The sequence below is a fragment of the Oryzias latipes genome, chromosome 4 (genome assembly GCF_053564925.1).
Source record: "Oryzias latipes strain Hd-rR chromosome 4, Olatipes_Hd-rR_3.1".
In the NCBI taxonomy this organism is placed as follows: domain Eukaryota; kingdom Metazoa; phylum Chordata; class Actinopteri; order Beloniformes; family Adrianichthyidae; genus Oryzias; species Oryzias latipes.
In genome coordinates this window covers 33146437-33174209 of record NC_136240.1, presented here as the reverse complement: position 1 = coordinate 33174209, position 27773 = coordinate 33146437, and the positions used below count along the sequence as shown (strand labels likewise).

Here is a 27773-nt window from a genome sequence, read left to right as displayed (position 1 = left end):
TCCGTAGAGTTAGCTAAAGACAGACGTGTATCTGAGCGTCACGCGAAGCTTTATGCAACACCCCTTACAGTTTGACAGCGACGTGATGCGCGATTCTGCCCGGGTTTGATTCGCTTGAGCCTGATAAGTCACTAATGTATCGCTACAAAGATGTCGACAGATTTAATGTTAGACTTTACCAACCATCAGCAGTACCCAGTTATGGATAGTGAGGCAGCCATCACCTCCATCGACCACGGAGGAGAGGAGTGGGGTAAGGGGGGCGCTCGTTCTTTCTAGAAAAAGATTCAGACAAGGGGCCAACTGCTCCACACCCGTTACTTTATGTCCTAATTTGCGTTAAATAGTGAATAAAACTGTGCGGTTACATTAAAACATGCCTGTTGTTTAAAGCTGTTGGTCTATGAGTTTAATAAACGTATTGTTTGGTTAGCTTTAGCTCCTCGGTTAGCATTAGCTGTGGATGCTGAAATGACGTAATTTGCTGAAACCGCTAATGGAAGAAACGTCTGATTCGGTGTTTTTACGCAAACTTCTGTAGGATTTTTGATATAGAGTCAAAGTTATTGCTGCAAAAGACAAAAATACTCTGCATTTAAGTTCGATTTCGTTTTTGTAAATGCAATTTTAACCTATTAAAGGCACATGATAGTGGCTGTCTAGTTGTTGTCATGACGTGTAATAATGATGACGATCTCCTACATAATTATATTTTCTCTTAAGGTTTTGATGAACCACTTCATGTAAATGGGTTATTTTATAATGGATACTTACATAATATGATACAAAACTTTTTAATCAACACTCAATTCACAAATTATTTATCTGTAAAACTAAGTCATTTCTTAGAAAAAACAAAAAAACTAACAAAACTAACTCACAATTACACTAAATCTGTGTTAAAGTCTCTTTTTAGTTATTTATTATTACAGTTGCCAATGTGTAATTTGCAAATAACACAGACCATTCATAGTAAATACAATCAACATTATTTTTACATTTCATTGTTTTTTTTTTCTTAGCTTTCATTCTATAAAAAATGTAAATACACTGGGAGTTTAATTATATGAATGAACAAAGGAGTAAACCGATCCTGTTTCCAGTGGTTGCATTGGTCTATATTGCATGGCTTGTAATATGAAAACAATTGGCGTATACTTATGGCGTATACTTGTATAGCGCTTTTCTACCTTGATAAAGGCTGAAAGTGCTTTACCGTCACAGTCCCATTCACCTATGTACACACACTACCAACGAATTGAAATCAAGAGTGATGTGGGGTTCAGTGTCGTCCCTGAGGACACGTCAAATAGGATGTAAGGCATAACCATAACCCATAACCATTATGAACTCATGTGTTGTGTTTTGGATCTTTTTTTCCACGTCCGAGCTGATGCACAAGCCTCATCTCATTCTCAGGAAATGAGAACTTTTCCTTTAAAAATGTCAAACATTCCAGGGCTACAGGAAGCGTCTAACCCATATATTCTGGTCCGAGTTCAGTTTCAGTTATACAGCCCAATATTCCAACAATAGTCGTCTCAATGGGCTTTTAGAAAGGAAAAACAATGTTTTGAAAGTTTGTTCTAAAAACCTTCAAATTTTACAGAACTTCTTAAACTAGTTGGGTTCACAAGACAGCAGCACATTTTTTCCACTGGGAGTTTGTAATGCAGATGAACCGTTCTGGGGGAAAAACATAGGATTAATGGAGAATTTTTAAAGGCGTTGAGATAAAAACGGCCTTTTTCTAAATCGCATGATGTGATCCTGCAGTCACCATTCCTCATTAAACACAGTTATGTAACTGCTTTTGAGCATCAAAATAATAAAACAATTATAACTCAAATTATTTCCCCTCGTTAAATTTGACAGACGTGATTAAGAATCCATTTGAAAAGAACTTAAGAAAAACTCAAATAAAGCTGGAATCCTCTGAATATATTCACTTATTTAGATGAGTTCCAAATATGTTCCAATAAGGAAAAATTAATATTTCATGGGGAGACGGAGAGGTTAGTATTCATGACGGGTTTTCTGTTCAGGCTCCATTTGGGAAAGGAACCGACTTTCATCAGCGGAATATGTTGCTTGCTTCAGTCTGCTTTGCCCTTGGCATCACGGCTGTTGACAAGTTCAGTATCTGTTCAAAGCGTAGCAGCTGATTTGATTTATCAAAATATAAGAGAAATCAGGATCCTTGCCTCGTGCCCTTGGGTGCTGAGCACTGAAAGGATTTCTGGATAAAAGAAAAGGACTCTTAGAGGCTCTGAGCTTGTTTTTTTTTTCTTTACTTGTTCCTCTGGTCCTTGACAACTAAGGTTTTATTTAAATCCTTTTATCCGCTTTTTAAAAAAAAAAAAAATGTTGTTTTTAAAAAGTAACCGGAAGCTGCCATACTAATATCCTGCAAACTGGGACACTAGTAGCCATCAAATCCTTAGCCAACTGTTTACACAAAGAAAGAAATGGAGTCTGTGCTTCTGACTTAGAAAAACCTCTGGTTCTATAAGGCCATTAGGCTGTGGTTTTATAGATTTATTCAAATTTTTGGAGACTTGAAGGTCTCGTCATGAAATCTGGATCCAGAGAAGACCTTGCTGATGCCGTTTTCGTCTTGAAATCACCATTCTGTTCTATAGCTGATAGGTCATACATGATCTTTATCGCATGGATCCAGTAGTTGAACATCGTTAAACTCCAGTGTTTGTCATTGTTTACTCAGATATAAGTCTGTTTGATGAGCTTGATGACCTGGGAGATGCAGACGACCTGCTGGAGGCCCTCGAGAGTGCTGGCTATGTGAGTGAACTGCTCTTTTACTTACCAGATTTAGAGGCATCACCATCAGCCAAATGGAAACGTATAGGTTCAAATCCTGTTGTTGGTATTGTGTGCACAAATCTTCATTGTCATCGTTTGCGGTTTCAGGTCACCGAGGGGCCCGACCTGGACTTTGATATCGATATTCCTCAGTGGAGTGAGGGCGTGTCCGGTAGCACCTGCACAGGTACAGCAGTCAGAAGATTGATGTGTTGTAGTTTGTCACATGGTGGCAGCATCTTAACAGATGTGTAACGGATAATACCAGGCGAGGCGGGAACAGTCTTCCGCAATGTCCGATTTTTGATCATTTTTTCTTCGACCAGGGGAAATTAAATTAATTATTGGTACTTAAATCTTGTATTTTTTAATGTTTTAGTCGTATTTCACAAGAAGCGGACAATTTGATTGGGACGTGTTGTCATAATAACCTGCCTCTAGCTCTGCTAAAACTGGTGTCTGGGGACTAACCAGCGGAGGAAAGGGGTTTATATGCTATACATCATGTTTAGTGATCCAAAGTATCAGTTCAGAGAGAAAGTTCACCTCTTACCGCTTGTTGTTGTCCAGATGATGAAGCCAAAGTTTGTTTTAAAGTAACAAAGTCCACAAGTATTTCCCTAGATCAAAATATCCACCATTAACTCTGTTCAATAAATGAGGATCAACACACAAACAATTTCTTCAAATAATAAGGAATATAATAAAAAAAAGAAACATTCAGGCTATTTGACTGCAACTACTTTATTAAGTGTCTATTGTCACTTTTTAATGGACACCCTGCATCCTGTCAGAATAGTGTTCACTTGAACATGGTATAAAGTAAAGATGTCCTGATCCGATTCCGGCTTCCGAGTCACGTGATTTTGATACTGAGTCCCGAGCTTTTGTAAAACAATTTTAAAACATGAAACAAAAAAGTTTTAAGCTGATTCAGGTTGGTCCCTATTTTTATTTGATTCCCCTTCTTTTATTATTACAGTTTGGAAAGAGCACTTCTGTGACGTAGCTTCAACATCTTAGTAAAAATAGTGCAACTGTTACCTAGAAAAAAAATAAATTAGAAGCGAGTCATGTGAGAGAGTTTGGAAACTGTAGTTCTGCAGGACCTCACTGCCGTCTCTGTCGCCTTTGCATGTCGTTTTTTGCGTCAAGACAAAATGCAAGTCACTTTTACATTTTATTAAGTTTTTGAGCCCCTGAAGTCCAAAGCTATGTCCGAATTCCTACCCTAACCCCTAATTACTAGAAAACTATATAGTGCAGCACTGTAGTGCCCTGAATTTTAAAAGAAATTTGGACACCATGCTCACTACTTTTTTTTTTTTAGACTGCGGATATGACATCATCGATTTCATGAAGTTAAAATCTAATCGATATGAGCGCTTTGCGACTATTATTTATGAGTCCACTGTCTTCTGAAGATGAAAACGTTGATTGTTTATTAAAATAATACATTTTTTGACAATTGTTCCGATGCAATGCATTGTGGTCTATATTCACCAATCTAGTGAGCATCGATGCACACTGGTTTTTTGCAGAGACTTCTGGGAAATTTCTAGGGCATTGGATTTTGGAATTCGGACAGCACTACAAAATGACGAGCGCCCTATATAGTGCACTACGTAGTGAGTAGGGAAGGAATTCGGATTTTGCTAACTTTACCGAGCTGTTTCTGTTAGCCTCCTGCTCAAGCTGCTGCCATGTTCCGCTGCGCTTTACGGCAGTAAAATATCGTGATCTGTTCACGATATGCAGACTTCTAGCAGGGCATTTATTTGAAACAACAAGCTTGAAATATACAGCGCTGATCAAAATAATAAAAAAATAAACATCCGAGTCCCTGTTCGGGAGACGACATCCGATTTCGATGGAGTCTGCAACCACGTGGTCGGCCCCATGTGGTTTGATCAGGACACCGCTGGTATGAAGTGGTGTTTCTCAGGAAACATTTCCTGCCTTTCACACCGAGCGTTTTTCCATTTATCGGTCAAATTTGACCCCCCTTCCCCATAAACTCAATAGTTAGCAGTAACTTGTTGACCATTCAGCTTATAAAAATATAGATTTCTAGGTTTTGTTGTATGATGTACTGTGGCTCCTTGTTTATCCCAGGAGTTACGTTCTAAAAATAACCTGTGATAAGAAAAAATCCACCCAGGATTCATCTTTATTTTTTACATAATTCTAGATGTTTTAAGGATGTAAAACTCCTCACTTTCTTCACTTTTCTCAGACAAATGCAAACATATTCACAGTTTTCTTTCTCAAAGTTCAAACTTTTATAGCAAAATAAGTGAAACCAAATATTTGAGATTGAGGATTTATGTCAGTTAAGCAAGCTGAAGCATTCTGTACAGGAGACACAGCTCAGCTGATCAAGATGAAGAACACTGTAAAAAAATAAAAAAGCATGCAAAACTGCACAAAAAAATCCCTGAAATGACAAGAAAGGGGAACTGCCTTGTAATGTGAAGGATGTGAAGCTGAAGTGAATGAGGGCAGAACGCATTTGCACACAGTGTCCTAACATTTGTGTGTCTTTCCAGATGGCGGCATGAGCGAGGACTCGCTCTCACCAGCTCACACCTTCAGTTCTGTTCCCTCGCCGTCCTCCGTGGAGGCGCTGTCGCCGTACTCTTCTCAAGTAAGCCATGGCCTTGAACTCTTGGCCTTCCCCGGTCTGTTCTAAAGCAGATTTCCAATGCAAATGCCTTCCTTTTTTGTTTGCATTTCCATGTGTCTTTAGTATAAATAATCTTTCACCTGTTTGGTGTGTAGGTAACAGCTGCTCTGTGCCCCTGGATTGCATCACTCACACACGACTCTGCCTTAAACACCTTGTCATAGGAATGAGTCCCCGTCAGTCTAAGCTACTCGTTAAAAAAGGCGTTGGCAGCTTTAGTCCCATTAGCATAATTTAGATGGCAGATGTTTTCACAGCGTGTCAAAACAAGGATGAGGGTTACTTCGCTCTCTGGCTCAGCACAGCCAGATGCACATTAGTTTTCCCGTCTGCTCATCGAGCCAAGGACACGTTTGTCCACAGCGAGTCTTTAACAAGTCCTTCGACAGTTTCATAGAATTACCATTGTTACTTAAAACCGTTGTTTCTCTCTTTAGGATGAGGCTCTGTCTCCACAGCAACAGCCGTCTCCGCTTTCAGTCTGCTCAGATTCCAGTGGCTTTTCTGAAGTATCTCCACCTCCCAAGAAAGTTGCAAAGAGGACCACTAAAGCGACACAAGGTGAGCGCCGACGCCACCAAGGACCTTTCGTTAATAAGTGACAAATGCATCCAATTAATGGACTTCTTCAAGAAAAGATCAGCTTTATGTTGAGAAGCAAAACAACATGAGTTGATTTCGTGTCTTGCCCCATCCAAATCTTTATTTAAACATCTTCCCATCAGCTCAGCCCCTCAGGAGGCCGATTCAGACCGGCCCGAAGATCTCCATCCAGCCCAAACCTGTGATTACGGCGATGCCGCTGGCTCCAACTCCAGCCACCCTGCAGCCCAAAACGATCATCATCCAGCCCCTGCAGACCACTGTGCTGCCTGTGGTCAAGCCAACTCCAGTCAGTATCCAACCAGCGCCCCCTTCTGGTGAGAGCTCACACTGCAACACGTTTTCTCCATCAATCTTCTTTATTCCATTACAATGCAGAACTGAACCCATAGGCACGCACTGCAGTTAATTTTTCTGAATATCTTTATTTTCTTTCTTTTTTCTTATTGATAGAAATCTTTAATGCTTTATGTAAAAATGCTAATTTGACCAGCAGATGGCGCCAAAATCCAAGTTACTAATGTTGTTTTGGCTTCATAAAGGTGGCTGTTAGATAGTGAGGTGGTGATGACTTTACATTTTTAACCCACATGTGGTCCAACTTGGCCAACATAATAAAATGGCAGATGATGAGCAAAAAAAATCAAAATTGTTTATAACTTTCATATAAAAGGGGTATTTATACGTCTCTTTGTGCGTCTTGTAATGGAGTCGTCATCTTTCTGGCTTTCTAGATTTTTTGGCCTCAGTTGACGTGTTACATCAGTGATACCAAGGCCAGGGTAAATACTTCCCCTGGACCTGAGTGGGTGGATATCTGACCTCTCAAACAGACTTGGCTCTCCTGTCTGTCTGTTACTGGGCTGATCGGTTTGATCAAGACGTCATCAAGAAGTTCTGGTTTCTATTCTTTTTAGCTGAATAGTTCCAGCTGGGGAGCACAAAGAAATACAAGATTTTTATGGATTACTTCACATTTTTAAAGAGTATACGATCGGCTGTTATTTATTTGTAAATAACAAAAGTGGTTTTAGTGCGTGCAACTTGGACTTATAAATTGTTCTTGCAGGTGTTGAACCTGAACTTAGGACGGTGTGTTGCCAGGTTGTTCACTAGCAGTCATGCTAGCACTTCTGTGGATCGTTACACTCTTAAAACATTTAGGGGAATTTCTTTAACCCAATTCCAGGGTTATTCACGCTGGGATATATTTTTGGGCAACTTTTTTTAAGCAAAGCAAATATTTTGGGCTCTACTGGTCTCATTCTCCTGGAGTTTTTATTTTATTTTTATTTTTTCTTTGAGTTAAAATAACCTAGAAAAAGTTGGGCTCTTTTATACTTCAGAGTTGGGGTAAAGTTAGAATACAAAAAGTTATTTTTAGCTAGTTAGTTGTTAATGTCTACAACATCAAGATCAGCGATACTCTAATCAAATTCTCACTAGTGAATTTATTAAGTTTGAAGTGAAAACGCAACACCTGTATAGAAATGTAACAACTAGAAAAAAACTCACAATTATTTCTTCTAAAATGACAACAGACAAACTTTACACAAACCTTTTACAGACGCTTTCCGATACGACTTCTCCACCACATTAGCAGACAGTTCAAATTCAAATAACTTTATTGATCCCTGCCGGGTGCAGAGAGAGCTTGAAAAAGTTTACATCACACAGACGCATAAAAAGAACACAATACTATACAGTACTATAATTCTTCAATACAAGGAGAGGCCCAATAGTACACAACAAACAATTATTGATCACCAGATTTTCGCACTATTTTAATTTTATTTTCAAAATTCAAATCAAAATCGGTCATTAAGAATAAACTTAAACTTAACTTAAACTGAACTTCAGTCTAATTTTTAACATCTACAAAAACACTTGATGCTTTTACTTTGAAAATGAGAACCTTTACCGACACTTTATTATGAAGATTTATTGACTGTATAGTGCATTTGGTTTGATTAATTTATAAACTCAAAATCCAACATTATTCTGCAGTTTTAGAGCGATAATTGCCTTTCCTGATGTATATTTTTTAAAAACTTTACTATCAATTTATAGATCACGAATCAGGGATTTCGTTGGTCACAAACAATCTTACTTGAATTTTTAGGAATAGATTGCGAGTATCCTGGCGTTCGTATACACAGCACAGCCCCACCTCGCAGTGAGAGACTGTTTACGGCCGCAGGGAAGCCGGGTTTCCAGCACAGGCCCAGTCAGAGGGGTGAAGATTCTCCTTTGGGATGCTCCTTTAGGAACAGCTCACCATGATTATAAACAGAGTTCTTTAAAAGGTGGACATGTGTGTTTATGTGCATCTGTGTGTTCAGTCACATAACTCACACACTTCTGAGGAATGTGGAAGTTAAAAACCAGGGTCAAGATGGCAAACAGCCTCTCCACCTGTACTTTAAACACAGGGGTTTTTGTTCAAACTAGCGGTTAGCCGAGGATGAAGAGCTGGAGGAAAACCAGGGATTCCATCTGCAGCTGGAGACTCTTTATCCTGAGTGAAAGAGTTATTGAGGATTCCGGTTTGATTCCTGATAAAACTGTGTTATTGCGTAGGATTTATGAAACGGTGTCTGCAGAAACATGCAGGCAGAAAAGTTCTGGAGACAGCAATTTGATGTCCGAACATCAGCTTCGAGGATTTATAGTTATTCTTATTTTATCACAGAGTGATTTTTCTCCTGAAAACCTTTTATGAAATACATTTTGAAGCCATTCAAACTTACATTTTCTATTTAAAAAGTCCTCAAATTCTTTAAACTTTCTTAAAATGTATGTTTTTCGTTGGAAATCTTCTAAAGGTTAAAGTTGTAGAAATTTTAACACAACTTAATGAACATTTTTAACCTTTATTTTAATGTTTTAAAATGTTTTTGAGTATAGTATAGTTAACATAAGTGTTTATCCAGCCGCTGCAGAATTATATCGGTATTTTTCACAGTAGTTTTTTGAAGTACCCTAAGTTAAATATCTTCCTTCACATGTAAAACATTATTTTTATAAATCCAATTTAGAGCCAAGTTTAAAAATGTATGGCAGTTTCTTTTCTCAATGGTGGGGAAAAAAGAGCTTACCTTTTTATTCTTTTTTTTAATTTTTTTCTTTATAAATTATATCAACACAAAGAGCGTTCAGGGACTGTTGGAATATTGAGGGAAACCATAACCTTCACTAATGAACAAAAACCGATGCTCTGAAAAGCTGAAGTTACAACATTTACCATGAAAACTCCTCCTCAGGTCCATCCATCGTTCTGTCTCAGCCAAGCCAGCTGCTGCAGATCCAAACGCCACAGGCCATCTCCGGCGGTGTGGTTGCCATGACAACCCTCAGCCAGGACAGACCTGTTTCTGTGGCTGCCCCCCCACTGGTCTCCGTTCAACTTTGCTCCCCCTCCTCAGACGACGATGTAAGTCAGTCGACCCGTTTCTGTGGTTGTTGTTTAGAAAGCTAACCTGTTTTGATGTTGAACTTAAATGACTTTACACACAGTCATGGCATAATGGAAGGCACCGTTTGAGCTGTGCGTAGACCTGCATCCCGTTTGTTGTTGGTTTTCTTGGACTGCCAGATTTATCCCTTAGCCGTTAGCGTTTCTAATCTCTTTCTGCCATGCTGACAAAGTATCAGGGACCTTTTAAGAAGGCAGCTGTGTTTCTTTACGGGGACGAAGGTTTATGTCCTTGTATGCAGCCGTGCGACGCGCAAACATTCGAGGATTTCCCAGCAAAGAAAGGAGGACAACGTGACGGGTGTTGTCACATTTAGTTTATTTAAAAAAGGAGAAAAAAATACTCCAGATTTTTGGAGAGTTGCGCAGCTGCTACCTCTTTTTTTTAACCACTCATCTCAAACATTCTCAGCAGGATTAAGGTCTGGTCTCTTCCCGTGAAAACTCTGCCTTCTTCTTTTTTTCTGTTTGTGTCAGTGAACCAAGTCATTGTTCTGGAATATACCCGTATCTTAAAAAAAAAAAAAAGAAAGATCTGTTGATGGAAAAGCTTTTACAAAGCTTGGGAACGCTGCTGACCTCATTTGGTGCCATCTAAAACAAATGGACCGGTGCAGAACACCTTCTGACCCATAAATGTTTACTTAGACGGTCGTTCAAAAATAATACTTTGCTAATCTTTCAATTAAACCCCAGGCAAAAATAACCCAAACCAATCAATATGTAGCTTTGGGTTTAAGTCATCTTTGGATGCTGACAGAAGTGGATGTTTGGGGGGTGGGGGTAATTCCTGCATGTTCTGCTTCTGGGGAGGGTATCAGGACAGCTGCACTAAACTGAAATATGTCCTGTCCGTTTACATTTTTGCCCTATTATAACTGTCACAGCAAATATTGTGCTCCAAACATTTTTGAAGCTGCAGACTCTCCATATTTAAAGACCTATTGTAACGAAAATGGTGTTTTTGGTGTCTTTTTAACATGTTTTTGTGGCTTTATTCTGACGATGGGGGACACAAATATAGGAAATTGAGCTTAAAATAGCATTTTTAGTTGTTTTTTTTTTTTATTCAAAATGCTGTGTAACAAACAGCTTATTTGTGACGTAAAAAAAGCTCCACTGCCGCTTTGCAAAAACTGTGTCCAAGAAGACACTTTTATTTTGTTTATTCTGGCTAAAAAATGGCATCATTATAATTAAGACAGCTGTGGGAACGCTTTAAAAACATATCAAAAGATGATCAGTGTTGGACTTTAAATCCATTAATGCCCTCAGTGTCACGTTTGTGGTGCTGCATTGCTTTGCCCTCATTTTTAACCGCTGGTTTAAGGATTTTAGGTCTTTTTATTGGTCTGTTTTTAAAATTTTGCTGTAACGGGTCTCCCTTGGGGGGTCCTGGCTCGTACCTGGGGTCGGGGCGGGGGGATGCCCGGAACTCCTGGGTGGTGGTGGGGTGCTCGTCTGGGGCTGTGGGCGTCCCTCTCCGGTGGGGCCCTGCGTTGGGCTCTTCCGGCGCGGCGGGGGGCTGCTTTCCTGGCTGGGCTGGGGCGGCGCTCTCTTTCCCTCTGCGCCTCCCTGCTCTCTGGCTCTGGGGGCCTCGCGGCGGTCCTGCTGGCCCTGGCCTGGGTGGCGGTCTTGGTCGCCCGGGGGGCGGTTGTTCCCTGCCTGTTCCCGTGTGGCGCTGGGGGAATTCCGGCTGCCGCTGCTGCTGCGGCGGGGGTATGGGTGTGGGGGTGGCTGGGCGCTCCTCCTCCTTCTTTTCACATTCCACCATCCATTTTAGAAGAACATAAACACTCACCTGAGCACAGGTGTTAGCTCACCTTTGCACTAATAGTTTGCATGATTGAATGAATGAAAGATTTCACACTAGTTGGTTTAAAGGCATAGGTATGCGTTCGTGAACACTATCTGTTTTGTGTGCATGCTGACATGTGGACATTTCTGCGGCTAGCAGGTGTGTTGATAATATTTGAGTGTGTGTGAACAGGCCCCGCCCTTTTTGTACTACATTTGAACCGTACCGTAACGATAAACAACCAGTAAACCTGTCTGCTCTATGCTGCTTCATGGTCTTACCCCCCTTCCCCTCCTATTATCACCCTCCTACCCCCCCCTCTCTCTAACGTCCCTCTCTCTTGTTCCCCTCTTTCCTTTTCCGTCCGGTCCAACACCAAAGATTTTCAAACATGATTGAAATTAATAAAGTTTGGCCTCAATTACAAAAGGGGTTTATTCAGACATACCTTTGGTTTGTCTGAAGATGAATAACCCCTCTTGTTAGAATAAAATATGTCCAACACAAGAGGCCCTCAGCTCTCATCTGTTTGCCTAGCTGTTGGACAGGACAAGTTAAAAAAAAAAAAAAAAAAAAAAAAAAAAAAAATTTTTGCTGTAACTGTTCAGACCACAAAGTCCTCACACAACAGCTTACTTAATTTGTTTTCAACTGGAGGTCATGCAGTTTATTCTGCAGAAAACACCTTTAAATGTCTTACCTTTTATGTAAAATTAACATTTTAGTTCAGATTTATAACATTTTATGTGAAAAGAGCCAAAAATGTCCTTATCATTAATTTTATTGGTCTAGACAACCGATCTTAATGTTCATTTACTATGATTATAGTGAACCGTGGGCGCGTGCGTTTAGCCAGACCAAGAGAATAGTGTCAAGGTTTTAAACTCCAGAGGCCAAAACCAACACGGCAATGGCGTTTCTCAGCCTAACCCAAGTCAATAAAGCTGACAATAGATGATAAAAAAAGGGAGGGTCTGCACGCATTAATGCTGAAGGGAACAACCAAGGCTGCATTTGTGGAGCTGATGCATCACTTATTTCTTTATAAAAAAGACCTGCATGTTTAAAAATTCATATGTGAAGTCCAACGGAATGTAATTAAATGACTGGAAACAAACGTTCCAGGATTTATGTGGTAGTTATGGAAGAACTTTAGGTGAACTTTGTCCTAGTGTCCCGTCGGTGGGTTTAGGATATGTGTACGTCGTGTGCGCCCCCGTCCTCTGCAGCTGTGCTCGCTCACTGGACTCATGAAATGAAAAGATGCCCTCCCTGTGCCAGGTGGTTTTGCTATATCATTATATATATATATGTATGTGTGTGTGTGTGTGTGTGTGTGTGTGTCTGTGTGTGTGTGTGGAAATGCTCCCGCTCAACTGTTGGCCCGTGTAAGCCTGGGTGTTTAAATGGCTGCTAACGATTACACGCTTCTGGCAGGTGTTGAGCAGAGCGAAGGCTTTCGGGACAGCCGTAAACAGCCATCATGGGATTGGGTCAGCGTAATGGGCTCCCATGCAGACAGGGATTTAGTGTGGATGCATCACCTCCATGTGTGCAGTCCAGAATCCTGCTGTTAGTGGAGATGAAGGAAGAGGACAGTTGCTTTAGTGAATCAAACCCTAAACATCACATATTTAATCTCAAATTTTGTTTACCATAAGTAGCTCAAAGTCCCACTCCAACTACATTTTTATCTTTTGTAAAAGCATTCCCAGTGGTCTTTAAATTATAAATGTGCAGTTTTTAAGCCAAAGTAAAAAAACCTGTGTCGTTCTTTAAGCCGTATCTTCTGCAGAGCGTCATCAGAAGTTAGCCTCAGACGTGTTGATGGGACTGCTGGCGCAGAAGTGACCCATGCTGACATCTCATCATTACTTTGTTTACACTCTCTCCTGCTAGCTTACAGCCCCTCACAACTACAAGCTAACATTAGCGTAGCAAAAAAACGGTATCTGATCTTCTGCTCAGATGTCATGTTTATCCCAACACATCAGTCTTTATTCTTTTACTACGATGATGTCCCACACCCCGATGGTCGTGGTTGCCCTGGTCAACAGGAGCCTATTGGCTTTGAAGGTCCCTGTCGGCTTTGGCCCTCAGCGTGTCATACTTCCTGCTGATTTGGGGGACTTCCTCTCCCAGAAGTGGAGGGTTTTCTGGTTGTTGTTGATGTTTCTGTAGTTTTTACGAGGCGTGGGCGCTAACCTCACCCTCATCGTTCCACCAAGGTTTGTTTCTCCTATATAGGGCAGCCTGCTGAGGCTCCTGAGCTCCATCTGCCCGCTGCAGAGATTTCATGGAGACCAGTTTCTGCAGATTATCAATATCTAAGTAGCCCTAACAACCAGGTCACTTTTGGCAGTTTTTTTAGTCTTCAGGGATGTTAACATAAATATACTGTTAAATAGACAAACGAAGATGAAGTCACTTCCTTGTCTTCTGACAGAGGAGCTCCTCTTTAGCACCGTGACGGTCAGATGGTCTGCTATTTCTCTGCCAACTTTCTTCTCACATCATCTGTTGAGAAGTTGTTATGCAGGAACCCCCCCTTATCAGTCACACTAGCCCTTTTCACACCCAGGCCCGTTTGAGCATCAGCGTTGTTCTCCAGTTCGGAGCAGCTGGACTCCTTCCTGGTCCGGCTTGTTGATTTTTCCCATCAACTCCCGGCAGTTTGAACGGGATTCACTTTTGCCGTCTTACCTATTCAAAACCGGCCTGTTTGTGCCCTCTTAACCCCCCCCCCCCGAACCTCATTGTGGAGGTGACGGGACACCCCCCCTTTGCTTTCCAGTCCCTGGTAACTGCTCTCTTACAGTTTTCCCAGGCTTTAGCTGGTGGCACGACTCCCAGACTTGGGGTGGGAGACAGGAGGGTTTCTCAGGAGACAGAAATACAAATACAGAGATTCAAATAACTTTATCGTCAGAGGTCCTATTAGGCACCAGATCTGATGATTTCATTCGGGGAGAGTGTTTGAAGAGGGGCACGGGGGGTCCGGATGGGCCGGATGGACAGGGATGTTTGGGTTTGCATGCAGACCTTTCATTTCAATTCTCACATCATTGGTGTCGAGTGGGAAGATCTGCTGCTCTTAACAAAGACCATATATTTTTGAGTTTACGAATGACTTAAATTTGAACTTATTTACAGATTAACGAAGTTTTTATCGCACTTTTAAACGCTTCTTTAAAGGAGCAGGATCTTAAAGTTTATAAGCAGGAGATTTTGGACGAACGTAAAGATTTGAAATGGTAAATATCAGCCATGCCTAGTGAGAAACCTGTAGACTTTGCCTGGTTTATCTCAGTTTTTGCTGCTGCTTCTTGTGCCAACACATTTTGAACTTGCACGCGACAGCTGGGGCTGTTTTTGGCTTTAATAGAAGCCATAAATAATCTCTGTGGCAGCTTTAGCTGCAAGCTTTAGGTACGTTTGCATGCCACCATGTGAATGCTTTTCTCCTCTCAGTCCCATTACAAGATTCGAGTGACTTCACCACAACTTCCACATTTGAATCTAAAGTTATGTTCTGACCTAAATGGCATGAGAGCGTAAACATTCTGTCATAATACTGAGGGGAACATCGCATCTGCGGCCAATTCTGTTGGCCAAGTCCATTTTTCTCTGCTTTCTCACAATAACAGCCTTTCCATCCACTTGCTTTTGAGTCGGGCTGCATGGTGGTGTAGTGGCTAGCGCTCTTGCCTCCCACCTGGAAGGCCCTGGTTTGAATCCCGACTTGGATCTTTCTGTGAGGAGTTTGCATGTTCTTCTCGTGCGTGTGTGGGTTTTCACTGGGCACTCTCACAGTCCAAAAACATACTTTATAGGTTATTTGGTGAACATACATTGCCCCTGGGTGTGCATGTGAATGTGCAGCGACGTTCTAGGGTGCACCCTACCTTCTTCCAGCAGTAGCTGGGTTGGCTCGAAAGGGATTCAGCGGGTTCTAAATATGGATAGTTTTGAAGTAGAAGTGAAAGATTTGAGACGAGTAAAAGCAGTTCTGGTTCTGTGTTTCATTGTATTTTTATTTTCTTTTAATCCAGTCCAAGTTGTCCCAGAGGCAGCAGCGCATGATAAAGAACCGAGAGTCGGCATCCCTGTCTCGGAAAAAGAAAAAGGAGTACCTGCTCTCTCTGGAAGCTCGCCTCAAAGTGGCGTTGTCGGAAAATGAGGTGCTGAAGTCTGAGAACGGCAACCTGAAGAAGCAGCTGGAGGGGCTGCTGAGTGAGGTGGGTGTGCAGGTCCAACAGGCCCCCACGGCCTGCACGTCTGCACCTTCACGCATTCCTGCCTTCTTCCTGCAGAACACAGTCCTGAAGGCAACTGCCCCCAAGAGGAGAGCCGTGTCCCTCATGGTGGTCCTGGTCTTCCTCGTGTTCAATGTCGGACCAACGAGGTGAGTTTGAGGCATTTGATGTCTGGATTCCTCCGTTCCGGTAAATCCCGACTGGATGCTTCTTTGTGGAGTTTGGATTTTCTCCGGCTGCTTCCCACACTCCAAAAACTTGGTTTGTGGGTTTGTTGGTGACTAAATTGCCCATTGGGGGGAGTAGCTTGCCCTGTGATGGACTGGTGAACTGCCCATGGTGTATCCCACCATCGCCCTTATGTAGCCGGGTAGGCTCCCTCTGACTAAGGTTGGGTACCACAAGGGTTTTATCCGCTGAACCGGTACTTTTAAACCGGCTGCAGTACCTAAATGGTGCTCAAAAAGTTGCTTCAAAAATGAAGAAAAATCGACGAAGCAGCACAAAAGGGTGAAGGAGAGCGCTTGAATCTGCCTAAGATACTTTATTTCATTCTTCCTGTCTGTCTGCACTGCAGCACCGTGTCTCTGTTTTCACATACGCTGAAGTTTCACGTCTTTGTTTCGGAGCATTTTACGCGTCACTTTGATCCGTCAGGTTGCTGAAATAGTCTTTTGATGTGAAGTACAGACGAACTGTCACTGGCTTTGCCTTTGGCATTTTGGCTGAAGCTCCACCCACCTTCACAGCCACACCTGTTCCCATGAGCGCGGGAAAAGTAAAAAGATTGGCTAGAAATGTACAGCGAAACTGAACAGAATAAAAATGAACGACATATCCGAAAACAGAGCACCCGCTTCTGCGTTTTAATGCGGTACAGAGTTTTGGTAAAAAACTGATTTAATGGTATTTGTTGGTGTTTTTTTTTTTTTTTTTAACAAAAACTGTTTTCCATCGGTTTTTAATCTAATGTTTCCCAATTTTAGCTCCGCCTTTGTTCAAATGAATCCCCAGATTATGAAAACAGTTTTTCTTAACCAAACTTGGTTCTGGATAGACGTTTGAAGAATAAATCAATGTTTAATCAAATCATGTTGACTCGTAAATCAACTTTTGAGTGTGTGCATTGAATTAAGTCAGTATCTTGGCAGTGACACCCAGCCCTAGAACTCCCAGCATCCTTTGCAGCAAATTCTTCTAAAAAAAAAAGTTTATCAGAGCTAAGGAGCTCCGAAAATGGCAGATGACACAGGTTGAGCTTTGCAAAGGTTACCCAACCGTAACTTTGTTAACACACATGGATTTAATTCCTGCAGGAAATCCAGTGACTCATTGTGGTGTTTGGGTTATGTGCTGTATACAGAAAAAGGTTGTTTTTTCTTCAGAGTGTTGATCAATAGATTTTGTTTGTTCTAAGCAAACCTTGGACTTACCGTACGGGGTTTTCAGTATACAGATGTATTGAATAAAAGGAAAGCGTAGCCATTAGCCGTTGCATTGTGCTGTAATTATCATTTTGTCTGTGCGTCTGCCAGTTGAGGGAGTTGTTCTGGTTCCTAAAAACATGCAGGATTTCACCATTTTTGGCTAACATTTACCTTTTTTAAAAGGTCAAAGGTATTAGACATGTTTACATTACAACTTTTCCTGTCTTTAGTAATAATTGTGACTAATCACGACCAGTTGCATAAAACGACTCTGGGGACAAAGAGCTTGTTTCCATCAGGCAGAGGGATTGTGCAATTTCACAAAGTCAAACTCCCTTTCCACTTTCTGTCCTAACAACGGGTTTGTTTGTTTTCCTTGTTTTTTTATTCATGTTTTCTGCTGGGAATGAGTTTTTCCACAAAAATGTAAGCATCGTTTTGTTGGGTCTGCATCTGAAAATGCTGTTTGGGTGTTGCAACGCTCAGATGTTTCTGTTGTGTGTCTGTACCTGTGCGTTCTGTGTCGTCGGATCTCTTTGAAAACGAAAAGCCTTCCTCTGTGGTAGGGCCTTTAAATCCAGCGGAGTATTGACGTGTCACAGCGGGGTTTCAGTGTGCACTCAGAGCTCAGATCCAGTTTGTGCTCATTAAAACATTAACATTTTTGTTTTTCCCTTCTCATCAGTCTTCTTCAAGGAGGCCCAGACTCCAGTCTGAAAGTTGCTCCCATGCAGCACAGCGGCAGACATCTGCTGGGTTTTTCATCGGAGGCAGAGACCGAGGGGCTGACACATCCCCAACCTGGCAACGCACATTCTGGAGCAGCAGACAGGTAACGCGTTGAGATGAATTCACACCAAATGCGATTTGCGCGGCCGGTTTGAATCCCAAGTCAATGTATCAGAGGGTCCTGTGGTGCGTGGCGTCACATCAACGAGTCAGAAAGTCAGTTTTGGCCCGTGACGTGTTGATGACGTGATCAGTGGGTGGAGTCCCAAACTAACATGGAGGAGGATCTGATCGTTCCACTGAACTACTCGCACTTAATAATATTTTACTTTGTTCCATCAAGACAACACTAAAAAAATCATTTTATATTAATATGCATTTCCTACTGTGGGACAGCAAGTCAGTTCTTCCATGTAGGAACGAGGCTAAAAACTTTAGGCAGTAGCTCCTACCACACAGATCATGACCACTTCTCTTTTGATGCAGAACTAGTGGCACCTGCCCTTACGTGCGGTTCTGTGCACATGCAGTGGAAAGCAGGTGAGATGCAGGCGTGTCAAACTGATTCTTCATTTTTAAATCCACCCAAATTACTGTGGATCGCACAAGGGGGGCCCATTAGAGCCTGACTGTTAGAAATGACGACATTAGACAGATTGTCGTATGTGTAGGCATCCTACGGTCGTTCTTTGATATTTAGGTACCACGTGCACATGCGTGCAGCATTCTGGTGGTCAGTAAGGAGCCAGTACTCGTTCCTTACTAACGACTACAGTAAAGCGTAAGGAAACGGACGACTGCATCACCAGAACGTCATAAGTTTGTGTAACCTTCAGTACTCTTACGGATACGTCATGATACACGTACCTCAAGTCCGTTGAGGCGGCCTCAAGGGGACTGCGCTCCTCTTCAGGTGCAGCTGCTCTTCTCTACAACCCTTCACAGACCTGCAGCCTGCACCGGTATGGGTCAACCCCCCGTATGGGTGCGTGTGCCTAAGGCTTTACACCGCCTCAGACCAGGATACACCTGTGAATGTTGTCAGCTGGAGCCGGTGCAGCTCATTGCCGCACGTCCAAACATGCTTTGCAGCTGATTAGCGGCTCCGTCCAAACATCTGCCTTTTGAAAGCCTGCAGACCACCGCTCAGGCTGTGGCTGGAATCCTGCTAAACTTAGTCCAGGCATGTTTGACATGAAGCTTCAGATGTTGATGAAGGTCTATTTTTCTTGGGTCTTTTGAGTTCAGTCTTTCAGTGTTGAGACATGACCCAATCCCAGGGTTTGTAAGGCGGTCTTTGTCTCCCTGGCAGTGCTAGTCTGTGTCGGGGGGGTAAAAACGGAGAGCAGGTCACACGTCACTCCAAAGCATTCATCAGCGGGATCGGGTTTCAGGAAGGAACACATCAACCTCCACATCAGCCTCAGATCATGGCACCAAGTGCAGCCGCAAAAAGCTTAATAGAGGAGGACATGTGCAACCCAAGCTTAGGGCCCCCGCAGATCCTTTTTCCACGATGTTGAAAAGCAGCAAGATGAGGCCTGGACTCACGGGTCGTACCACGGTGGACTGTGTGTGTGAGGGGGGGATAATGGAGGTGTGTGTTTGCTGTACACCTCAAGAGCCCTTCTTCTGCTGTGAGCTCATGTGGATGATCCGCTTCAATCATTCCCCTTAAAGTCCCACATGATAGCTGTGGAAATAAAGATTCTGTAATGTGGCGTCCTGCTGCCAAAAGCGGCGTAACCGTGGAGTCTTCAGCGTCAGACTGGGTGGAACCTGTTGGGTGGCGGTGCTGCCGTCTCTGCAGCATGCTTCTGATGACTGTCTGAAAGATTTAGAGCTGCGCGTCTCTGCGTTTAGGATGCAGGTCAGAAGTTTGGAGCTGAAAGGCTGCAGATGATGAGTGTGGCCACATTTACTGCTACTCTAATGGTGCTTTTAGATTTCCTGTTAGGAGAATCTATAGCATTTCAGCTAAAACAAGAACCATTATTGACTCTTGACATGATGTCTAATTCATAATAAACAAATGACATTAATAAATCTCTTCAATCAGTTTTGCCCTAAAAATATGAATACATTAAAATTGATTGATTTTTTTTATTTTCATTTATATTTTCTTTGGTTCAATTTCATGTGTTTTTTCAGACTAAACAGATTGTTTTTGTTTGTTTTAATACAAAAAATTGCAGCAAAAGACTTTGTTTGGGGTTTTTTCTCAGGTTTTGTCAAGAGGTTTCCAGAACCCAACTGAATTATGTAAGGTTTGGAAATTAATGGGTTTTGAAATAAGGCAGGAGTTCATTAGAAATTGACCTCTGAGTTGTGGGCGGGGCTCCACCCCAATTGCTGAGAGCTCTCTGTTTACAAGCTCTCCTGCTGGCTCACGGCTCTTCACACCCTGGTGTATTTTCTACGCCACAAATACGACCTTTTGCAAACTGCATTTTTTCGTCTGCTCCTGGTTCACAACAATTTGACTAAAGAATAACTCAGAAATGCTATTTTTAAGTGTCTTTTTTTTGCTTTTCTTCTTGTGTTTCAGTCCTGGACGTAAGGCCTTGATGGTGGTGAAGGATCCAGTCTTTCTCAGACCACCTCCCCCCTGTCAACCTTCCATTAACAGGACCAAATGTATGGAGTAAGTATTCAAGCGTTACAGGTGTCTTGGCTTGTTCTTGCTCCTTCTGCCTCTCCCTGCGATGGAAGTTGTAACCGTAAAACGCTGTGTGACCCTGATAGGCTTGCTCACGAGCTCAGTGGTTGGGTCCACCGTCATGAAGTGGAGCAGACCAAATCCAGGCGAGTGAGCAGCAGCCCCCACAGACCCACCAGGACCACTCTGGTAAGTCACAGCAGCAGATTAAGAACCACATCTAATCATCCAGATCACAGGAATAAAAAATGTCATTTATCACTTTGCAACTTTAGCTGTGGAGGGATTTCGAATAATTGAAAGGCGCCGCTTCAGCACCTGTCACAGCCTCCATTTTTCTGCCTCACATCATTTCAGGCTGAGTTTAATCCGACAGCCCGGAGTCGGTAAACATTGTGGGATTAGTGGCCTCCACTTTTTTTTTTTTTTTCTTCAAGATCTGTCAGAACATGTCCAGTCTGCGTTCTCGCATCGATGTAAGAAAGAAAACGGTCCCCTCACTGCCGTTTTCAGCTTCAGTCTAAACTCAGATGCTGGAAATATCTGCAGTGGATCTTTGAAATGATTAACACTGCACAAATATGGAACAGTTTGTGTAATCTATGTTTTGTTGTCTCTGTCTCTGTTGTTAAAACTGTGTTTCTGTAACTGCATCTGTTGATAATGTTGGTTCCTCTTGTCTCTAAAGTGTGGAGATGTTACAGTTTTACCCAATGAAATGAGTTTTATGTTGTTTCCCTCCCAGAAAAGCTACTTAAAAAGAAGCAAAGAGGCAGAAAGCGCTCAGATTGTGACCGTTCCGTACACAGGAACCACTGAGGGGAGGTGAGTAACCTGCTGCTGTCGTTTGTATTCTTACTTTGACGTTTTTTCATTTTTCTAATATTTTTTTATCCTTTTTCCAGATTTTCTTTTGTCTTAAAAACAAAAAAAGTGCTTTTTTATGCTGTTCTGATCCATAATTCTCCCCAATAGGAATCCTGGCAGCGAGCTGCAGCTTTACTACGCGCCAAAACACATTTACAGCGACTTTTTTGATGAGCTCAACCGTCAGGCGGACACTTTCTACGTGGTTTCTTTCCGAAGGGTGAGTTTCTCTTTCCCAGTTCTTCACCGCGATGCAACTTGGATTAGAGCGGAGAAATCCCAGCCAGCTCGCACTCTGACACAAAATCGGGGACTACGCTGAAGTCAGTGATCATAAAACTGATTGTAAATCTTTTTCAGATCAAACAATTAGTCTGATTCGATTCAGAGCCATTCGATTTTGAGAATCTGCCAAAACCGCAATAGCGGTTTACGGTCAGAGTATGTTTTCGGATGTTGATAAAAAAAATATGTTAAAGTGTTAATGTTAATAATAACGTTTACTTTAACGTTGGAAAAAAATGAAAGAGAGAGAAATGTTTAGCCTGTTTTGTTCTTCTTCAGTTTTGTTTGATGGTAGTTTACTCCCCAACATACGAGGATGCAGCGCCACTCAGCGGCTCTTTACCTGCGCTCACTTTACCTCTTTTCCTGTAGCCAAAATGTATAAAATGTCAACGATCAGACAGAGCACGACTTCAAGCCGTGTGGCTGTCATCCGGTTTTTCCTCGTAGGAATGTTTTTGTTATAAATTTAACTTTCATCAAGTAGTATTTGTTTTTCTCTTGATGCAAAGGCAGTTTGTGATTTGTAAAGGGAGTTTATTTATTTATTTTTTACATGTGATTATTGCATTTTACTATAGAAAAAGTGACACAACACTGTCAACAGGAATATGATTAAAAACTCAACAGGTAAATGGAAATTCTCAGTGCTTAGCCTTTGCTAATCTTCACTTTGAGTCTAGTCCTGATAGGAAAAATGAAAATAGACGTTCCAAAGAAAAAAATGGGTTAATCCTGATTTATTTATTTGTCATTGGGGCTTCACTCACCCAAGTCCCAGCTCTGTGCAGCAGCTGTAACAGGAGTCTAATGAGCGCATCATTCTCCAACACTCAGAGAGAAATCATCAACATTGCAACAGAAAATCACTTTGACACAAAAATGATCAACATAAACCTTATGGGCCGACTTTTTTTCTCCTTCCTCCATGTTTGGTGAACAAATAACACAAAACGCAATATTAAGAATGAGAAGCAGAAATCCGTGTAATTTGGTGGAATTTAGCTCTCAGATCTACACTCCTTTAACGGTAATTGAGTCAAGATGGGGGGGTCCAGAACTATTAATATGGTTGGCAGAAAGCCAGAGTGCTTGGCTGCAGTTCAGCTGTGTGAATTAGAGGCAGTGAATGCATGCGCTCCGTCACACAGTCGATGATTAAAGCTACAGTTTGTCTGTTAGCGTCACAGCTCCAAAATGGCTAAGCTAGTCTGTTCATAAAACAAACTCCACTTGATGAACAACTTCCCAGCCAGTGAAATGTTTCACTTCCTCTTTGTTTTCAGGATCATCTTCTGCTTCCCGCCACCAACCACAACAAAGGAAGTCGACCCAAGATGTCTGTGGTGTTGCCAGCAATGAACATAAACGGTGAGTGTGGCAGAGGAGGAAAGGACTTCCCCCAAATAAACCAATGGTAGAAAAGACGACGAGAAAAACGATGGCGGTGAAGACGGACGTCTAATTGTTGTCCTCTTTGTTGATGGCTGGGAAGATGAGGGAACATGTTTCTTCGTCTGCTCAGATGAGCAGCACCGTAGAACCGTACGGGTGATGCGGGATTTTGGTTGTCCGGGTCTGTGGAGGGTCATAGAGAAGAGCGGCCGCTTCTTAAGGAGAGCACAGGTGTGTCTGAAGCTTCGTTAGCATGTGACTCGTGTTTAAGAACACGCTAAAAGCAAATCATTGAACGAATGTTTAGCACATGGTGTTCACACTGGACTGTCACTGCCCAATACTCGTGCATGTGCGCCACCTACAGGTGGAAGAGTTTTTGGTGTAAAATGTCCAAGCGGTGTCAATCTGGTTAATGTAGCTCCAGGCTATTTCTTTCTCAGCTCTGTTCCGATAGATGATAGCCTTGGTGTCATAGAATTCTGGTCAGGTCCAAACCAAAATGATGAATTTCTCCGTCACGATCAGTTTTCAAATGGCCGATACTTAAGTAAATCCATACATAACATACATAAGCCAATCCCTGATCGGTCAAAGTTCAACTGGTTTAACTTTCAACGCCTGTCCGTTGAACTCGCGTAGCGACACATGAAGAGTGACCAGTTTTGAACGCAGAAGCCCAAACATGCATTTACATGTGGTGTTGGCGTAGCTTTACAGTTCCCATGAGGCTCGTACGGCCACCTCAAGGGACGTCAGGAAAATGTAATGTACCATTGTCGTGCGTGTGGTAGGTGTGTCGTGAAGTATTTGTAAGGACGTTACCCGCTCTTAAAAGTTTTACTGGCCCCTTACTGACCGCACCCATGGGGTGTGCACGTGATATGCAAGTGCACGTACACAAACTTTGTCTAATTTCCTCATTTCCAGCAGTCAGGCTGCATGCAAAGGGCGTGCACGTGTCACGTGAACAGCTGTAACGGGCTGCAGGATTTGATGTTTTCACTACAGCATGTCGCCTGTAGAACAAAATGTGCATGAACATTTTTTTTTATCACGTCATCAAATTCATTCATTGGTTTTCCTTTTAAAAATATTTTGGATGTTTTTTTTTTCAGTGTTTTATGTAAAGTACTTTATATAAAGAGTATTGTCTTTGTACCTGAAATGTGCAATTTCAGTTATTTTTGCAGTTAAAGCCACTAGTTTTTTTTTTGTTTTTGTTTTCATAACCAAACTATTGGATTGAGAAAAGAAACTTTCACGTTTAAATCTGTAGTCTTGCTTTCATTTTCTTTTAACCAGCTGATAGACTTCCAGAACCTTTTCATTTGTTCCTCATAAATCATCTTCCAGAACCTCCAGACTTTGGTTCTTTTGACAGCCGGGTTTTCCTCTCTGCCCGCGTGAAACCTTTACGTCTGTTTGTCGGCTCCTCCTCCAACACGGACAAAAATTACAACCAGCCAATAAATTCCTTTCATCCACAAACATCCATGTGTCGCACAGATGACAGCCTGCGCGTTTCTCTTGACGTTCAGACCGCCTTTGTTTAGAGCTAATCTAGATCCTTGGACGGCATTCCTCCAGCGGGAGACTCGGGATGCCCTTTAGGAAGCGTGATTACTCCAGCCGGGGTAATTCTTTCCAGCTCTGTTGCTGCTCCTTAGGGAGTTCTTCTTACGATCTCTAAATGCTTTTCATCTGGAGGATAGACTTTGCTAATCTGAAGGGATTATGCAGTGGTCCATAAGTGAAGAGACTGAAACTTTGACGTGAATTTGCATTTCGTTTTCTTAAGTGAAACCCCTGAAAAGCCACCTGGACTCGGCTCAGACTGTTTATTTAATGACCCCAGGTTCAAAGCGGCTCAAACAAGTGGCAGCGGCGGCGTGTTTGGATGGCGGCGAGGGGCAGAAATGTTCTGGCCATGACGTGATTCACAGATGGATCCTCTGAAGGAAAAAAAAAGCCCACTTGGGTTGATGTTTGCGTCCCTGAGCTGCCAGCTTTCCCGAGTGTTGGGGTCCGACTCAGAACTGCTGCCCTTAGACTCCCCCCCACCACGAAGGAGCTGACTTTTACCGCCTTTAAGCTCTTTTTTATGTTTCGTGTCTATAATCATGGCTTTAAAAAAAGGTTCATGACTCCCTGAAGAACCTAAACATAACTTAAACAAAGAAAGAGGCCAAAAAGCTGCAATAATTTAGCCACATCTCAAACTCTAATATCTGATGCACCTGATCATTTTATTTTGACAGAGTCATGCCTTTATTTTGAAACCGCTGAGACAGAATAAGTCGCGTGACACAGAAACTGTGGTCATGCCTTCAAGAACTAAAGACGGCAGGTTTCACCACGAGTGTTACGATTTTATAATCACGTTTTTTTGTTTGTCAAATCTTTATTTCAACAAAAACTAAACGGAACAAGTTGAGTAAAAAGAAACAGAGTTCCTGTCGGACGGTCCGGGTTTGGAGCTTTCCAGGACATCTCCTGGCTAACGTTTTTTCTCACTTCATTTAGGAATAGTGGTTTTAAATGGAAAGATCCAGATCAACATCCTGCTTTTATATAGATGGACTGATCTGCTGTTCAGGTTTTTCGCCCACAGCCTCCGCTTGATTTTAACGGATTTAGTTCCATCAAAAGTCTTTCTCGTTTTATGAACTGCTGTCGCATTAAATACATGAGTGATTCTGTTTATTGTCTTCTGAAAAAATGCTTTAGATTATAGACTACGGTTGCTCCCCCCTGCCCCCCCAAAAGCCCAGAAGTTCCTAACTGGTCACTGAGAAGTTCAACAAGTGAAGTTTTTCCTGAAGGCGTATTCTGAGACGTCTCTTCCACCCGTCTGCTGGCGACAAAGTCTGTCAGGGAAATCCGTTTCTCACACCGGCGTCTTCCTCCAGACCGCCGTCCTTCACCCTACGTCCCAAAGATGACCTTTTTCAGACGCCGTTTTCTTCTGTCTGCTCCTGATTCACAACGATTTGAAGAAAGAAATACCCAGAAATGTGAATTTAAGCTTAATTTTCATCAGAAAAATGCCTCAAAAACATGTACAAAACAGTATTTTCATCAGAGTGGGTCTTTAACATCACACCACAGGGAAACACGCGAGTTATCCTGAAAAAGACCTTTGCTCATCTGTCATTTCAGCCTGAAAAAGGTTCAGTATATTCAGTTTAATGAAGCCCAATCACAGGCAGCCGTTTAGTCAGAACCTTATCAGCCACCGTCAGCTGCTCGCCGTGCTGCTGAAAGCTTCTAGAACACTTCCAGATGTCAGGAGAGCTTAACTCGTTTGAAAGGTGACCTCTTGACTGCAGCGTTTCATCTTCTCGATGATGCAGAGATGAAATGTTTGTGCAGATATCGGTTGGAGAGTGAAGTGCTCACTGCTGAGGGATTTAAGCTCTTCATCCCGTTTAAGAGCCACTTTTATTCCCATTAGCTCCTCTTTGGATGAAGGTTTTTGAAGGTTTCTGGTGTTGGATAGGTGCTGGTTATCCTCTGTGGTGCTTTTTGTTTTTGGTGACACGCACAAACAGTCTTTACCTGTTTGGTAAAATGACACAAAGACATGCAGCAGCTGCTGGAGATGGGTGTTCTGCTGTCCTGTGTAAGGCAGAAGAACTGATATTTACTACAGATGTGGTCTCTTTAAACCTTTTTAAAGAGACCCCCGGCTCCATTTAAGGGTCTTATAACTAAGCTGAGTGAGGTCTGAGGTCCAGCAGAGGAATAGTCTCTCCACAGATGCAGCAGAAGCCTCAGAAAACGAAGGAACAAAAGCTCCTAGAGGCTGACGTTCAGGTTCTGTCTCTGCGTTGGCGTCCATCCACAGGATCTGCTTGGTTTTAGCGCCATGAGGCTCTAAGAGAAAATCAATTATTCATTATTTGTGGTTTCTTTAAAGCAGTAGCCAGAGTCACGACTGCAGATTTTCTTCATTTGCCCAGATTTAGAGGATTCTTCCCCCCCCTCAGCACAAGAACACGACCTCGTTTAGATGCTGCTGGGATTTTCCTTTTGTCTTTGCATGTCTTTGCCTCGTTTGGATCTGTTTGTTTATCTTCACGCTGCTGAAATCCAGTGCATGACTAACCTCCGGGCTCCATCTGTAGCCCAGACCGTCCACCGCCACCCCCACCCTCAGGTTAAAGAGCCCCTCCCATAAGAAATGGTGGGGTTTTTTTTTTAAACCATCTTTTTATTTTTTTTTCAAAGAAAAATAGTTTTTCTTTATTCAATTCATTGTGAATCAGCAGCAGCTGAAACAATGCTGTGTTAATCAGAGTTAAGGGTTTTGGATTACGGGAAGGAGGGGCAGAGTTGCTCTGTGCACCAAAAGCCCCGCCCACAACTCATGAACTCCTGCTGCTCTGCAGAAACTATGTCCTGGTAAACAGCACAGGTTTTTGGCTAAAACGGCAGAATGAGAATGAAAAGGGCACCAGTGCCGTTTTGGGCCCACATTAACCGGCCCCCTCTTCCCTTCTGGGCTCCACAGATTCCATCATCGGAGGCAAAGACTTCCACGTGATGATGCAGATCGACTGTGAGGTCACCGATACCAGGATCCTTCACATCCGCTCCTCCACCATCCCGCCTGTGCTGCGGGTCAACGACACCTTCTACCAGCACTCCTCCACGGACACCAAGGCTCCGCCTCCTGTTGGGGTCCTGGTGGGGTCGGCGTAGGGTCGCCGTCGAAGCAAAAACCAGACGTCGCTGAAGTCATGTGAAGGATTTTGGATCCGTTTT

At 42.5% G+C, this 27773-nt stretch overlaps 1 protein-coding gene across 1 annotated transcript; it reads left to right on the top strand.

Annotated features, from left to right (window-relative positions):
* The first annotated feature begins 150 nt into the window (after positions 1–150).
* Positions 151–27710, top strand: atf6 (activating transcription factor 6). The gene is given in 16 exon segments (NM_001278901.1): positions 151–253; positions 2726–2802; positions 2932–3010; positions 5373–5470; positions 5947–6070; positions 6235–6429; positions 9376–9545; positions 15438–15623; positions 15699–15790; positions 17754–17900; positions 20346–20441; positions 20543–20645; positions 21202–21281; positions 21432–21543; positions 22895–22979; positions 27520–27710. Coding segments are annotated over 16 exon segments (1938 nt in total).
* Positions 27711–27773: the final 63 nt, after the last annotated feature.